Below are 14,271 nucleotides of genomic sequence, written 5' to 3' on the forward strand. Positions count from 1 at the left end.
GTGAGACCTTGAGAAAGTCATTTACCTACTTTGAGGTCCAGGCTTTTCTATATGTAACTTGTCTTTGACTATGTCCTTGGGCAAATGCCAAGCTTGGGAATAGGGGTAAACCACCTACCCACCCAGTCAGTCCCCTACTCCATCTTTTTGCTCCCTTTGGGAGTGGCCAGAAGCAGGTTACATTCAGAGGCTGGTGGCCTAGTTAATCATTAAGGATCCCTGACAACTCTTAACCTCTGTAGGAAGCCTGTGGATTTCCTGGTAGCAGCCAGTGGAGAGAGACATGACGAAGTTGGAGAAGGAAGAGAGCCTCAAGGAAGTAAGATTCCTAGGGACTGCTTGTCTTTGGGATAGGTGGAGGCTTTAGTTTTAACAGAGAGTGGACACAACTTTCCCTGAGAGTTGGGGGAATGAGGAAGGCTAGATCTTAGAGGGTGAGACAATTGATGTGAAGAGAAATAAAGAGGAGAAACTTGTGCTTGATAGCCTGTCTTTTTCAAAGACACAGCCCCTCCTATGTTGCTCTTTCAAGCACCAGAAGATCTTATGGGAAAAGGGCAACTATAACTCATATTGCCTAAATACAGATCAATAGCAGCTTCTGAGCCCAATTGGGGAAGCCATACTGTCTGCCCTTTCTACTAATGATGGGGTGATGGAATGTGCTATGAGTTTTAAGAGTGAAAACAGCCAAGGGTCAGGAAGCTGTCATTAAACAGAGAGAGTTTGAGAAGGATTGTGGTCAGGTGTCAGTGGACATGGATGGGTCTGACCAACCTGCCACCAGACACTTTATGAAACAAGGAACAACTGCTCTCATTCTCTTACTTCTTGCTTATCCTAAGGAGACTTCAGCTTCAAACTTTCAGAGCCAGAATTCAAACCTAGTTCCTCTGACTTTGAAGAGGCAGGTGTGTTGGTATGGTAGAAGATGCCCTGAATTTGCAGTCAGGATCTGGGCTCAATTTCCATGCTTTTTTCCTTGTCACCTCTGTGACCTCAGGCAAGTCTTTTCATTTCTCTAGACTTCTTTTTCCTCATTTACAAAATGATGGGTTTGAACCAAGATGGTATCTTAGCTCTCTTCCAGCTCCCATGAGCTGAGTCTAAACAAGTCACTTAATGCCCCTGACCCTCAGTTTCTTCATCCGTGAAATAGGAATAATACCTGCCTCAAAAATTTGATGTGATGTGAACAGTACTTTGCAAATTGTAGAAGGCTAATGCAAGAACCTAAAAAATTCCCAATGGACTCTTGAGGCAAAACGCCTTCCACATCCAGAGAAAGAACTATGGAATTAGATTGCAGAATGAAACAGATCATTTTCTCTTGTGTTATGTTTTGTTTTATGGTTTCTCCCATTCATTTTAATTCTTCTATGCAACATGACTAAGGTGAAAATGTATTTAATAAGAATGTATGTGTAGAACCTATATAAGACTGCATGCACACTGTCTCGGGGAGAAAGTGGGGAGGGAGGGGGGAAGGAGGGGAAAAAAAAATCTAAGATATAGGGAAGTGATTGTAGAAAACTGAAAACAAAATAATTTTTTAAAAAAATTGTAAAGGGCTATAGAAGGATATATTATGAGTTGCTTCCAGAAAACTCTGATTATAGAACTGTTGAGACGTAAGAGATGGCCCAGGCTGGAACTCTCTGTTATCCCTCAATGTTTAAGGGCTCTCCTCTCCTCTACCTCTCTTTACCTGACTCCACCTTCCCCAGCCTCCAACAAATCTCAAAATGGCTAGATGGATGTATTGGCATTTGATTGTAGGAGGGAAGTGGGAGAATTTGACAGTTAAGACAGTCCAGGAGGCCCCTGGGACTAGCTCCAGTAATCGCTCCAGGTACATCCCCAGAGGCCAGGGTGCTGCAGGGGCAGCTTCTAGGGACTCTCCCTGGCATTGAAGTTTTCCAATCCTGACATGGTATGCCCTGAGATAAGCACCCTGTTGCCCCACTGGGGAGTCCCGAAGGGTTGTGGGAACATCCTGCCCTCTTCTCAGCACTCAAAGCTCCATCTACTTGTGGTTGACTCACCTGTCTTCAAACTCTTTCTGGGCGGGGTTTGGCCTGGGAGCGCTCTGACCTAGGGCTCTTTGGCTGAACTCCACACAGTTGATTACAGAAACTCCAGGTGAAGTCAATCTGTCTTATTTATGCCAGCCTGCTCCCCCAACTCCCCAACCCTTTTTTCAGAGTAGAGCAAGCTGACAAACTTGGTCCCTCTTTTCTCATTACAACCTTCCCTAATGGGCTGGGCTGAGTTAGAGCTTCCTATCTACCCCTTCCCCATCAAATTTCTATTTGGGGGCAATAGGGAAGTTTGTCAGTTACTTATTTAAGGGAGCTGTAAAGGAAGACAGGGCCCCATTGATATGGGCAACCATGCCTTCTACTTCGGGCCCCCCTGGGACCGACCAGGACTAGCTTAGGGCTGGGTTGTGAGCACCCCAGAGAGAAACTGGTGCAACCTGTCCCAGCTCAATGCATCTCTGCACAACTGGGCGTGTGCTTCAGGGGTCTGGTAGAAAACTGCTGAGACACTGAGCTAAGGGAATGAGGAAGCACCAAGGACAAGAGAGGCCCTGGGAGGCTGTTTAAGCTGGTGGAAATTTTTCACATTCCTCCCTCTGAAGTACAAGTTGAAGTACAATCAGGGCATCTTTCTGGTTTTCCCTGCCCCCACCATCAACCCTCTGCCAAAAAAAGGGAGGAAATATAAACATCCTCCCCAACATAATGGCTTGGTCACAGACTCATTGTGACTAGCTTGAGGCTATTTGGCAAAGCGAATAGAGTGAGGGATCTGGGGGTCAGGAAGACCTGGGTTCATATCCCTCCCCTGACACCTACTGATCATGTGAAGGTGGGCAATTCATAACCTCTCTGAGCTTCGTTTCCCCACCTGTAAAATGGGACGATACCAGTGATTTTTACCTCCCCCAGCTGTTGCTCTTGGACACCGTAAGGCTCCCTATGATTTCTTTAAAGCACCAATGATTATTTAGTCTTGGAAGGGATTCTTAGAACTCATGAGCATTTGGTCCAGTTTCTTTATTTGATGAAAAAGCTGAGCCCCAGGGAGGTCAGTTGACATGGCCAGTAAGTGGCTAGGCCTGGATTAAAATTCAGGTCTCTGTACTCCAGAATCTAATGCTCTTTTCCCTAGGCCACATTGCCTGTCTCTACAGTCTTCTGTTTTTCCTTCCAATATATCCCTGGCCCAACTCACCTCCCTGGACTTCAGCTTTCTCTTCTGTAAAACTGACTTTGCTAGGTTATGGGATTTTAGAATGGGATGGGACTTTAGAATTTTACAGACGTAGAAACCAAGACTCAGTGAGAAGTGACTTATTTAAGGCCCTAATACTGCCAACCTTGTTACAGTTTGCTTAAGACATTTAAATGTAAGGTATTCATCATCATGAGTGAGTCTGAAGCCAGCTCTTCTCATCTCCCACCTGGGGAGAGGGGAAGGTAGTAGGAATAGAAAGAATTCAAAGATTTGATCTCCTGGAACAGAAATAACCAACTTTTCCTCCCATCCCCATTCCCCCTCCATCATAACTCCAAAAGCTCAACGCACAACTGGAGAGCCAGTCACAGTCAATAATCTCAAACTAGGCCTGTTTATTTCCAAAGCCAAGAAAAACCCACTCTCTGCCCTCTCTAAATAACATACAGCAGTTAGCCCACACCCTACCCCTCCTGTGTATGCCTTAGTACAGAATATAAGTTAATAGACTCTTACAAAACAACGTGCAGAGAAAATACACACAAGTTTCATATACATAGAGCCAGGGGTGGGCTTGGAGGTAGGGTCAAGTACATTTCTTATAAAAGATGGGCAGATATCATCTCCTGGACTCATCAAGGGATATGCAGGGATATTTTAAATTCTCTAGCAGGCTGCACATCCATTCTTCCGCTATTCACCTTCTCCCGACCAAACTGTGCCTTGTTTCCTCAAAGGTTCTTCTGCGAACTCTCCACTGGGCATGACTAATTGTATCCATACACTGACATCATTCATAATCCTTGTCACCTAATGGAGCACTCTGACCCTCCAGGGGGCAGAGATGGGCAGCTCCAACTCATCTGGGTTCAGGAAAGTCACTTACCTGAGCCTGGGGCCTAAGGAAGGACATTCAGGGGGTACATTGCTTCCAAAGCAGAGGTCCCTGTCTTGAGCCAGATAGGCTCAACATAATCCTTGTCTTCCTCTCTCCCTCTCTCTCTTTTCACTTACCAGTTAACTATTAAACTCATCTACTGCAAATCATCCACTGACACTACCTCCCCTTATTCTTAATATATTAACTATAGGTTTTAAAACCCCAGTGATATTTGTGGTGAACAATTCTTTTGAGGGGGTGGGTTGGGGGAACAGGGAGAGATTCTTGAGAATTCCTCCTCTTAAGCCCACCAGAAGGTCTGGCTAAGTTAATGACTCCAAAGCCAAACCCTAGAACTCGAGTCTTCTGGCTCCTTTGTGTTATGATCCCAAAATCATGGCTAAGAAGACCTAGACTTGAATTGTAAAGCAAGTCCCATTCACCATCCCCCTTGACATATGATTCACCTTCCCCTATTCCTGGCCTAAGGAAATGGAAAAACTATAGTGTCCCCTCCTCCGTTCCCCTACCCAAGGCAAACAGCAGTCCTAGGCACTTTGATCTTTTTGGGCCCCCACATTAGTGGAGTGGTTCTGGAAGGGAGTGGGTCAGGGCCCCTTCCATTTTGGGGAGTGAAAACTTTGGGACTAGATGTAGTTAAAGACCCCCCAACTCCCCTGGGATAAGGCCAGGCCCTCTCCCAGAAGTAGCAAGCACTTAGAACAAGATGTGAGGGCCAGCCAGATGTAAACTCCACCTATTCTGTGGGACCCCATTAGGAATTCTATGGGGTTTCAATTAGGACTTTTAGCTCTTGGTTGACCTGGGAGTTGGGTCAGTATCCCTGCTATTGTAATCTGCTCACAGGCTATTTATGGTTTGAACTGTCAAAATTTTTTGCATAAAAATTTTGAGGGGCATAGGTTCTAACCTGCCAGAAACTTGAGCTTTGGCTAATCAGGGATCCTAGTCAAGTGTCTTCCCCTTTCCTCCCCTCCCCTCCAACATCTAGGTCAATCCAGGTGTTAATGACAGTGTTTTGTCAAACAAAACCCAAACAGTGCCTTTCATTCTCTCCAGAAGACTGCTTCTCATTTGTTCATCTGTCTTTCAGTTAAGTTCCACTCCAGTGAGGCAGGCAGAGCTCAGGATGTGGCTTTTCGATGTGCTCCAGAGTAGACGTAGGAAATGGGTTGTCGGGTTCCAGGCCGCACTGTGAAGGTGTTGAGGGGACTGCTGTACCTAGCAGTGCTTGGGGAGGACCTTGGATTGGGAAGAGAGGCAGTCAGAGCATTGTAGGTAGCTGGTCTGATGAGCGCGCGCGCGCACACACACACACACACACACACACACACACACACACACACACACACACACACACACACACACACACACACACACACACACACACACACACACACACACACACACACACACACACACACACACACACACACACACACCCCTCCCCCCCCCCCCCCACACCCCTCCCCCCCCTTCCCTCTCTAGGCCCTCTAGCTAGGGAAAAGAAATTCCACAAGTACTTAAGCATCTTTAGTTTAGCCCCAGGTTCCTCGTCCCAGCTCCCTTGCTCCAATAGGCTGGGCCCACTTTTCCTCATCAGTATCTCCCAGAAATCATCACCTACTGTGGCAGGGGATGAACATGGGTGGCCTAGAATAAATATATGCTGATTCAGCTGCCAGCCTCTGCAGTTCTAGGGTTCCACACCAAAATCTTACCCTAAAGCTATGAGATTTCAAGAAGGAAAAATGGAAATAGGAGGGTAGTGGATGGAGAAAGGAATCTAAGGAAAAGGGTGAGAAGAAAGGAAGGTAGAGAAACAATCCCAAACAAGAAGGGGCTGGCACTCATTAAAAAAAGAAAAATTCTATTTTCCACAGTGGCTCTTCCAAATCTTTTTATCCCTCCTCAAACCTCTCATGGCTCCCACGTCCCCCACTCTCTCAACTGAGATCCTTAATTCATTTTACATAAAAAATTGAGGCTATTTGCCAGGATCTCTCTTTTCTCCCCTCTTCCTCCTCTTCTATCACTCAGATGCCTTCTACCATTATCTCTTGATCCCCGTCTCACATAAGGTCTTACTCCTTACCAAGGCTAACCCCTGCTACCTTTCTAACGATCCCATTCCATCTTATCTCCTCCAACAGATTACCCTCTTTGTAATCCCCATTTTGTCACTTATTTTCAATCTCTCCATATCTCACTTATCCACCATATCCAAAACGCCAAGGCATGCAGATTTCACCTTTGTAACATTTTTTGAATATGCCCCCTTCTCTTCTCTGACACTGATCTCACCCTTGTACAGTGTAGTGTGCCTCATCATCTAATCCTAACCCTAACCCTAAATCCTGCCTTAATTATTGTAACAGCCTGCTGCTGGGTAAGCCTCACTCAGATCTCTTCCCAGTACAATCCATTTTCCATTCATCCACCAAAACAATTTTCCTAAAGCACAGATTTGATAGTGACCTCCCCTCAACCCTACCCCTATTTAATAAACTCTAGTGGCTCCATATTGCCTCTAGGATCAAATACAAAATGCTTTGTTTGGCATTCAAAACCCTTTGTAACCTAACTAGCCCCTTTGTACTTTTCTAGTCTTCTTACAGCTTACTCCTCTATACGTACTCTTTTAAGAATGAGACACTCCATCTTTCCAGTTCAGCATTTTCTCTAGTTGTCCTCCATGCCTGGAATGCTCTCCCTTCTCAACTCTACCTACTAACCTGGATTCCTTTAAGTACCAGCTAAAATCCTATCTCCTATAGGAAGTCTTTCCCAAACCCTCTTAATTCTAGGGCCTTCTTTCTCTTCATTATTTCCTATTAATCTTACATATAGCTTGTTTGTTTAGATTTATTTATATGTTGTCTTCCCCGTCACATGGGGATCTCCTTCAGGGCAGGGACTGCCTTTTACCTCTTTTTGTAGCCTTAGACCTTAGCACAGTGCCTGGCATATAGTATTTGCTTAATAAATGTTTATGGATTAATTGATTGATCCCTCCCCTTCTCTCCTACCACTGGAGAAGCAGGTTGGGGAAGAAGGAAATTTCTTTACTCTCTGTAATAGATCACACATAGCAGAGCTGCTGGAGTCAGTGGAAAGAACACTGATTTGCAGCTTTATCCTACCACTTAATATGGTCTATGAGTTTACGTTTCTTGGCTGCAGTTTCCTCATCTACAAAATGGGGATAATACTCGAACTATTTATCACCCAAGTATGATGCTTCTGTCTTGTAGGAGGCTCAGTGGAAGTGAAATTATCTCACTGCCTTACTGATGTCAAAAAACAGGCCCTTAGTAGAAGAAGCAGATGCCAAGTCTAGTGCAGGTGGATCTGGGGCTGAGGTGGGGAGAGGCTATCCAAGATGCTCAGAGGCCTAGCAAGGAAGGGACAAATGGCAGAAGGTATCACTACCCCAGTAGTTTTGCCGTGTGATTTGCATTTGAGAGTGGATAAAGGAACCCTTAAGGAGGGCTGCAGCTGGGGCATGGTGGTGAATGTTGGTCTCTTTCTCCTTACGAAGAGGAAGGAAAAGAGAAGAGGCATGGTAGAAGAAAAAGAAAAGAGGGGAGGAGGATTTTTCTCATACCTGTTACTGGGTATGAGAGGATAAAACCCAAAGGGTACCTAGCAAGTTACCTTTATGAGGTTGCTGTAAGTAGCTTATCCCAGTCTGGCCTAGCTTGGCAGCCTCTCCCTTCCCAACATCTGCCTAAGTTTACTCCAGGACTCACCTGCTGGTTGTTGGGGCAAAGCTGTAGTCCGTATTAGATACTTTGTATATATTCTCCCCAGGTCCACCACTGCCAACTCCCCCTCCTGCATAGGGTCCATTCCTTCCAGTCCCTTCTACGGACAGCTTTCGGGTATGCAGACCCCCAGGCGCCCGGCCTGAAGAATTAACCCGTCGCATTTCTGTTCCTCCATGCCCAGAACCATAGGTCCCACCAGGCTGCGGCCCAAAGGCATTTGGGGTACTTAGACTTCGGCCAGTTCCGCCTCCTGGGCCACAGCGTGGGGGTCCAGGGCTCCTCCGTGGCTCGTTGAGGTATAGGCGTTTCTTAATGAGGGAACGGCCCCCACCTGAGAAGCGTTCCAAGCCCCCACCCCCACTGTAGTGGACACCAGGGTAGTAACGGGAGTAACTATTTCCCGGGGATCCTGAGGGTGATGGCCGCTCATACCCTGGAAGGCCCAGGTCCAGGGTCTGGCCATAGTCTGAGAAGCTGCTTCGCAGAGGAGAACCCCTATGGCCCAGGTAGGCTGGGGTTGGGACCGGAGCTGGGGCTGGAGCAGGAGGTGAGTTAGAAAGATCAGCATCATTGCTGAACTCAGGGGGTGGTGGGATGACCTCAAAGTTGAATTCTTCCACCTCCTCCTCCCCTCCCTTGTATGAAGGGGAGGACGGCGAAGAAAACGACTTGGGCAGTAGGTGGCTTTGGGGGCTGTAGGAAGAGGCTGATCTCTCCTGGACCAGCAAGGCCTGAGGCTCTTCCTTTGACCATCTCTGCCTGGGCTGGAACTCTGAAGTCACTGGCCCTCTTGGGGATGAGGAGACCCACTTGCTGGGTCGGTCATGCTGAGTTGGTGTAGACATCTGGGGAGCCTGTTCTACCTCTCTCACAGGCTTGGGCACAACTGTGAAGGAGTTGGGTCTGATCTCATTGTAGATGATGCTTTCAGAGACAGACTCTGATGGATTTCTGTTGCCACGGAGACTCCCTGGCAATGAGGACCGGCCCAGGGCACTGCCCCTAGCGCGTCCCTTCTGAGCCCTCTGTTTGGCAGCCAGGAGTAAGGCCATTGGAGATCCCCTTTCCACCACCTCTCCTGTCACTGGGTGTCTGAGGATCTCCCTGTCTGACTGATCTTCTCCAGGGGTCTTGATTGATGGGCTTTCATTTTCCTGTATTCCTTGGAGCTCTCTCTTGGCAAGGCTAGGTGTTACTACAGCAGCCTTCTGGCCAGAGTGTGCCTGGTCTTGGCCTTGGTGGGGTTTGTAGAGAACCGGCACCTCCTCTTGGGCTAAGGGAGTCTTTGGTGCAGGGGCTGGGGAGGGAGGTGTCTCTATTCTATCAGGTTTTGGAGGCACCAAAGGAGAACTCTTAGCCTGAAGGGGAGAAGATATTGATCGTTGAGGCTCTATGGCTTTCTCCCTTGGTCCAATAGTCCTGGTTGTGGGGACATCTGGGTCCTTCTCTGCTTCAGGTTTGGGTGGGGTGGGCAGAAATGGGAGCTTCTTGGCCACTAGTTTAGGAAACTTGGCATCCCCAGCCCCATTCTCGACTACCCTTCTGGCTTCTGGTGGGGGCTTAGGGGATATGAGACCTGTAGCTGGTTTAGCTTCCTTCTCCAGGGAGGGGGACATCAAGGCTTCTAGCTCATTCTTGATGCGCTGAACACTTGGAGTTGGGGAGTTTGCTGGGGCATAGTCCACAGGTGGGAGAGTCAGGCTTGGGGGAGATTCTTTCTTGGGTAAATTGGGGCTCTTGTCTCTGTTCTCTCCAACTTTGGAGGGAAGTGTGGGACTAGTCCCATTGCAGGGAGAGCGTTCTTCTCTCCTTGAGCCACAGAGGTAGGCAGCCAGTTCACTTCTCAGTTTGTCCATTTGTTTGGGATCTCGCCAGTCTATAGGATCTGAGGAGACCTCAGCCACTGGGGTGGGAGTTTTGGGTTTGGGGATGGGAGAACTTGGTTTGGGACCTTTCCTAAGCCCTGTCACTGGTACTGGGACCTTTTCAATCATAGGCAGAGGGGGAGCCTCTGGAGGGAGAGGGGGAGCCTCTGGAGGGGGAGGGGGAGCCTCTGGAGGGGGAGGGGGAGCCTCTGGAGGGGGAGGAGGAGCCTCTGGAGGGAGGGGGGGTGCTGGGGGTGGCAATGCAGAGACTAGGGGTGGTGCTGCCGTTTTGTTGTTCATTCTGGGGCTGGCTTGGCTAGGTTGAAGGCTGGCTGGAAGAGTGTCTTGAAGCTTCCTGGGGCCATCTAACTCCTGAGTCCCATCAGGGTATGCCTGGGATACGGGGCGGATATGGAAGCTAGGTGGTAAGGGAAGCCGGTTTGAGATCTTCTTAGGAGTCTCTTCCTCTTGGAGATCCCTAGGAAACTCTTCAACTGGGATGGATGAGGTCCTAACAGGTGCTGGGGGGGGCACCTTTAAGGAACGGGGGAAAGTAAGATGGGGGTCAGGCTTGGACTCAGTAGGAGGGGCAGCAGGGCTTCTGGGAGGGCAGTTCTTGTGGGCCTCAGACTGCCCTCCATTTAGCACAGTCTCTGATTTCCATTTGGAGACACCAGTAGAAGGGAAGAACCGAGGCCCTGTTGGGGTACGAGGTGACTCTGGGACAGGGCGTCCCGGTGCTGGCATAGGAGGGGGTGGGGGTGCCAAGAAAGCCAGGGGTGGGGCTGGAGGGATAAAGTCCGGAGGGGTAGGGGTAGGTGGGGAGGAGAGTGTGGATGGGGGAGACAGAGCTCCTGGCACAGGTGGTAGAGGTGGGGCTATGTTGGGTGGGGCTGGGGGTTGTGGTTCCAGCAGTAGGGGAGGAGGTGGGGGTGCCATGGAAGGTGGTGGAGGGGGTGGAGACTCTGCCCTGAACATTGAGACATCAGGAGGTGGTCCTGGGGCTGGGCCCATGGGGGGTGGGGGGATGATAGGCTCTTCAACATAGTGCCCAGACCTCAGGTCACCCACAGAGCTGTACAGTCGGAGGTTACCATTGACTTGCAGGTTGCTACCTATAAAAAAAAAAGAGAGAAGAGTGAGATAGATCTAAAACTTCTAGGGTACCCATGTCATCATTCCCCACTCTCAGGGAAGGCCACCCCTGAAGGTAAGTGATCAGTTCCTGTTTCTTAGGTAGGAAAGATGGGGCAGCAGTGGCCTGAGTTCTGAACACTTGGCAACATAAGCCTCCTCTTAACAGCAAGATAGGAGGACAATGTGACTTAACGGGATTGGGGAAAGGGTGGCCATTCTCAGTCCACTTGACCAAGCTCTCCTGGCAATAGGAAAGGGGTTGGGAAGTGGGGCAGTGAGGAGGGGGAAAGATGCTATTTATTAGGGATAGGAGGTCTGGGCAGGGGGTAGACCTAGCTTTTCCCTTCCTCCTCGCCCCCCCAGAAACAGGCCTTTTCCAGCTATGTCTTCTCTCCCAAAACCCCACCAATTCAGTTTTGCTACACCAGCAGGCAGATGATACCAGAGTGTAGCTGGGCTCTCACAGTTTGGGCCTATTTGGAGGCAGTGGTCTGAGAGACCCTATGGCCCAAAGGCAAGAAGACCCCAGGTACCTTTATTTGTCACGTCTTTGCCCACAAAATCCTCAGGGACTGATGGGGTTGGCACAGCCAGTCCATGGTTTTCCTGTGCATTCTGAAAGAAACCAAAGAATGGTGAGTAGGGAGAAATATTAATTCATATTCTTTTTTAAAAATGGCTTTCCCCTGGAGTCAGGAGGACCTGGAGTCAGGAATTCAAATCTAGCCTCAGACACTTGACACTTACTAGCTATGTGATCCTAGGTAAGTCACTTAATCCTAATGACCTCACCAAAAAAAAAAAAAAAAGGTTTTCATAGTCATTCCTTTGGCTCAAGAGCTTAAAATGGTTCCCCATTGCTAAATTTTTTTTGAGCCAATTGGAATTAAGTGATTTGCCCAGTGTCACATAGTTAATAAGTGACTCAGGTCACATTTGAACTCAGATCCTCCTGACTTCAGGGTCATGCTCAATCCACTGCACCACCTAGCTTGCTCCTCCCCATTGCTTATTGGACAAAATTTAAACCGTTGAGTCTAGCACTTGAAGTCCTCCATAGCTAGCCCTGACCCACCTTATGGACTATCTGCTACAGTCAGGCTAACTTCCTCACTCTTTCTATGTTTGTCATACCACTTGACTCCCTGGGTTTGCCCCTTACTTGGAATACCTACCATTCTCTCCTCTAGCTATGGTAAGACATAGATCAGAATGACTGGAAATGGCCCCTGATGCAGTGGGAGACCTAGTGACTTTGCATAGCCCTGCCTCACTTAAATACAATTCACTTGCAAGTCACAACATCACCTTCCTGGATGTCATTGGTCCTCTTTGGGAAAAAAGGACAAACAACATTCTAGCTGTACAAATCCTATCCTTCCTTCAAAGCTCAGTTCAATTGCTGCATACTGTGACAAGTCCTGCTTTCTCAGACACGATGATTTTCTCTGGTCTCTGACCCTTCAAAGCACTTCTAGTCTGCATTACAACACAGCCACATTTAATTTCAGTTTCACCTGTCCAGCTTTGTCTGTTGGACAGTAAACTCCGTGGAGGCAGGGATAACATCTCCTAGAATGGATAGCCCTCCTGGTGCCTAGCCAGGTCCGAGATCTGTACATAGTTGATGTTTGCTGATGTATACAGTCAGGTTCTGGAAGGATGGTACAAGGGTTCCTAAAATATGACTTGAGAAATTCCCATTCTGGTGAAACTAGTCTACTTGCTGTTTCCCATCCATTACATTTCCTCTCCTCCCTCTGCCTTTTCCCAGGTTGTCTCTCCTGCCTGGAATGCCCGTCCTTTTCACTTCTACCTCCTGAAACTCCTACCTGCTTTCACCTCTGCTCAGGTGCCATCTCCCATGAGAGGGCATTCCCAATTCCCTCAGTTATCAGTACCACTTTCTCAAATTACTTTTAAATTTCACATTTGATTGTGAGTTCCTTGAGGGCAAGGACTATTTTTTGCCTCTCTTTGTATTCTCAAAAAGTGTCTAGCACATAGTAGGTGCTTAATAAATGTTTGACAGAATTTATTTTCGTATATATTTTGTATTCACATATTTGGATATGTATTGAAGTCCCCTTCCCTACCCCCCACCCTGAATGTAAACACTTTGAGGGTTAGGACCATTTTATTTTTGTCTTTGTATGACACATGGTAGGTAGTTTATAAATGCTTGTTATATTGAAGTTAGATGTTAAGGAGAAAATAACTTAGAAAGTGTTGAAAGACAAAGTCATAAAGGGCTTTTGAGCTGATCTAATCCAGATTTTCCGTTGGATCCATGAGGAAACTGAGACTCTGGGGGCTAATCAGAATTGAAGGACTCCGAATTCAAGAAGTCTTCTGGGACTGAGCCTGAACTGGCTTCCCTATCCTCCCCTAATCTTAGCCACTCACATGCTGTTCTCTCAGCATCCTTGCAGTTGGCTCTATCCTCTGTACCACAAACGGCTTCCATTTCTCTTTTATGGGACAAAAGCTGACCTCAGTTGTAGAGCCAGGAGAAGGCAAACTTTTATGGAAATGAGACATAGTCCTTGGCATAGTGCCTGGACAAATCTGGCTACAGGGTTTACCTTCTGGCTGGAGGTCTAGGGGGAGGGAGTAGTTTGCAGCTGTTTCTGCAAACAGGCCATGGGCCTGTAGGCTGGAGGCTTCTGAAGGTTGATGTCTTCATGGGGGCAGCTGTTGTAATCTTCATCTTCCAATACTACCCTACATCAAACCTCTGGGGGAAAAAGTTGGCCTTAGACTCGGGTCATAGAATCAGAGAGCTTGGCACAGAACTGAACACATAATATGCATTCAATAAGCCATTTGTTGAATGAATGGATAAATGAATGAATGGAATTTTAGAACTTTAGAGTGGTCAAAGCTAGAAGGGACCTTAAAGATTACCTAAATCCAACCAGCTCATTTTATAGTTGAGAAAATTTTGTCCAGAGAGAAGAGATTTGCCAAAGATCACAAGTCTAGTGAGGGGGGAAAAGACAAGATCTGAACCTGGGTCTTTCTCCTATCATTTCTACTATACTCCAGAGTCACTTTGGATGGTTTATGTACAGTTCTATAAGGAATGACCCTCAGTTTCACACAGCCCTTGACCTCAAAGTACACTTAAGTTTCATTGCACTCAAAAACCACAACTAAAGCAAACCCATTCTCAGACTCAGTTTGCAACACTGGTCTGGATAGATTGTATGCTTTATAAAAACCCTCTTAATACTCTTTTAAAAAACACCAAGAGGATTCACGGAACACACCCTTCATGGCCTTCCTCTGGTACAGAAGCAAATGCTTTCAGGGTGTTCCGGTCACATAGCAGAGAGGGCAGGACACCCCTTTG

The 14,271-nt window shown here is 47.6% G+C and overlaps 2 protein-coding genes across 2 annotated transcripts in view; one reads left to right on the forward strand and one right to left on the reverse strand.

The window, feature by feature from the left end:
- The first annotated feature begins 231 nt into the window (after window positions 1-231).
- The window catches only part of GUCA1A (guanylate cyclase activator 1A), a 101,402-nt gene continuing 87,362 nt past the window's right edge, over window positions 232-14,271 (forward strand). Inside the window, exon 1 of the mRNA XM_072642093.1 lies at window positions 232-319. The gene's annotated coding sequence lies outside the window, so the exon portion shown is untranslated. The remainder of the gene's footprint in view (window positions 320-14,271) is intronic.
- The window catches only part of C2H6orf132 (chromosome 2 C6orf132 homolog), a 45,752-nt gene continuing 35,099 nt past the window's right edge, over window positions 3,619-14,271 (reverse strand). The window contains exons 3-5 of the mRNA XM_072642091.1: window positions 11,450-11,531; window positions 7,897-10,894; window positions 3,619-5,386 (exon numbers count right to left, since the gene is read on the reverse strand). Of these exons, the coding sequence (XP_072498192.1) occupies window positions 5,269-5,386; window positions 7,897-10,894; window positions 11,450-11,531 (3,198 nt within the window). The 3' untranslated portion in view covers window positions 3,619-5,268. The remainder of the gene's footprint in view (window positions 5,387-7,896; window positions 10,895-11,449; window positions 11,532-14,271) is intronic.

The sequence above is a fragment of the Notamacropus eugenii genome, chromosome 2 (genome assembly GCF_028372415.1).
Source record: "Notamacropus eugenii isolate mMacEug1 chromosome 2, mMacEug1.pri_v2, whole genome shotgun sequence".
NCBI classification, from domain to species: Eukaryota; Metazoa; Chordata; class Mammalia; order Diprotodontia; family Macropodidae; genus Notamacropus; species Notamacropus eugenii.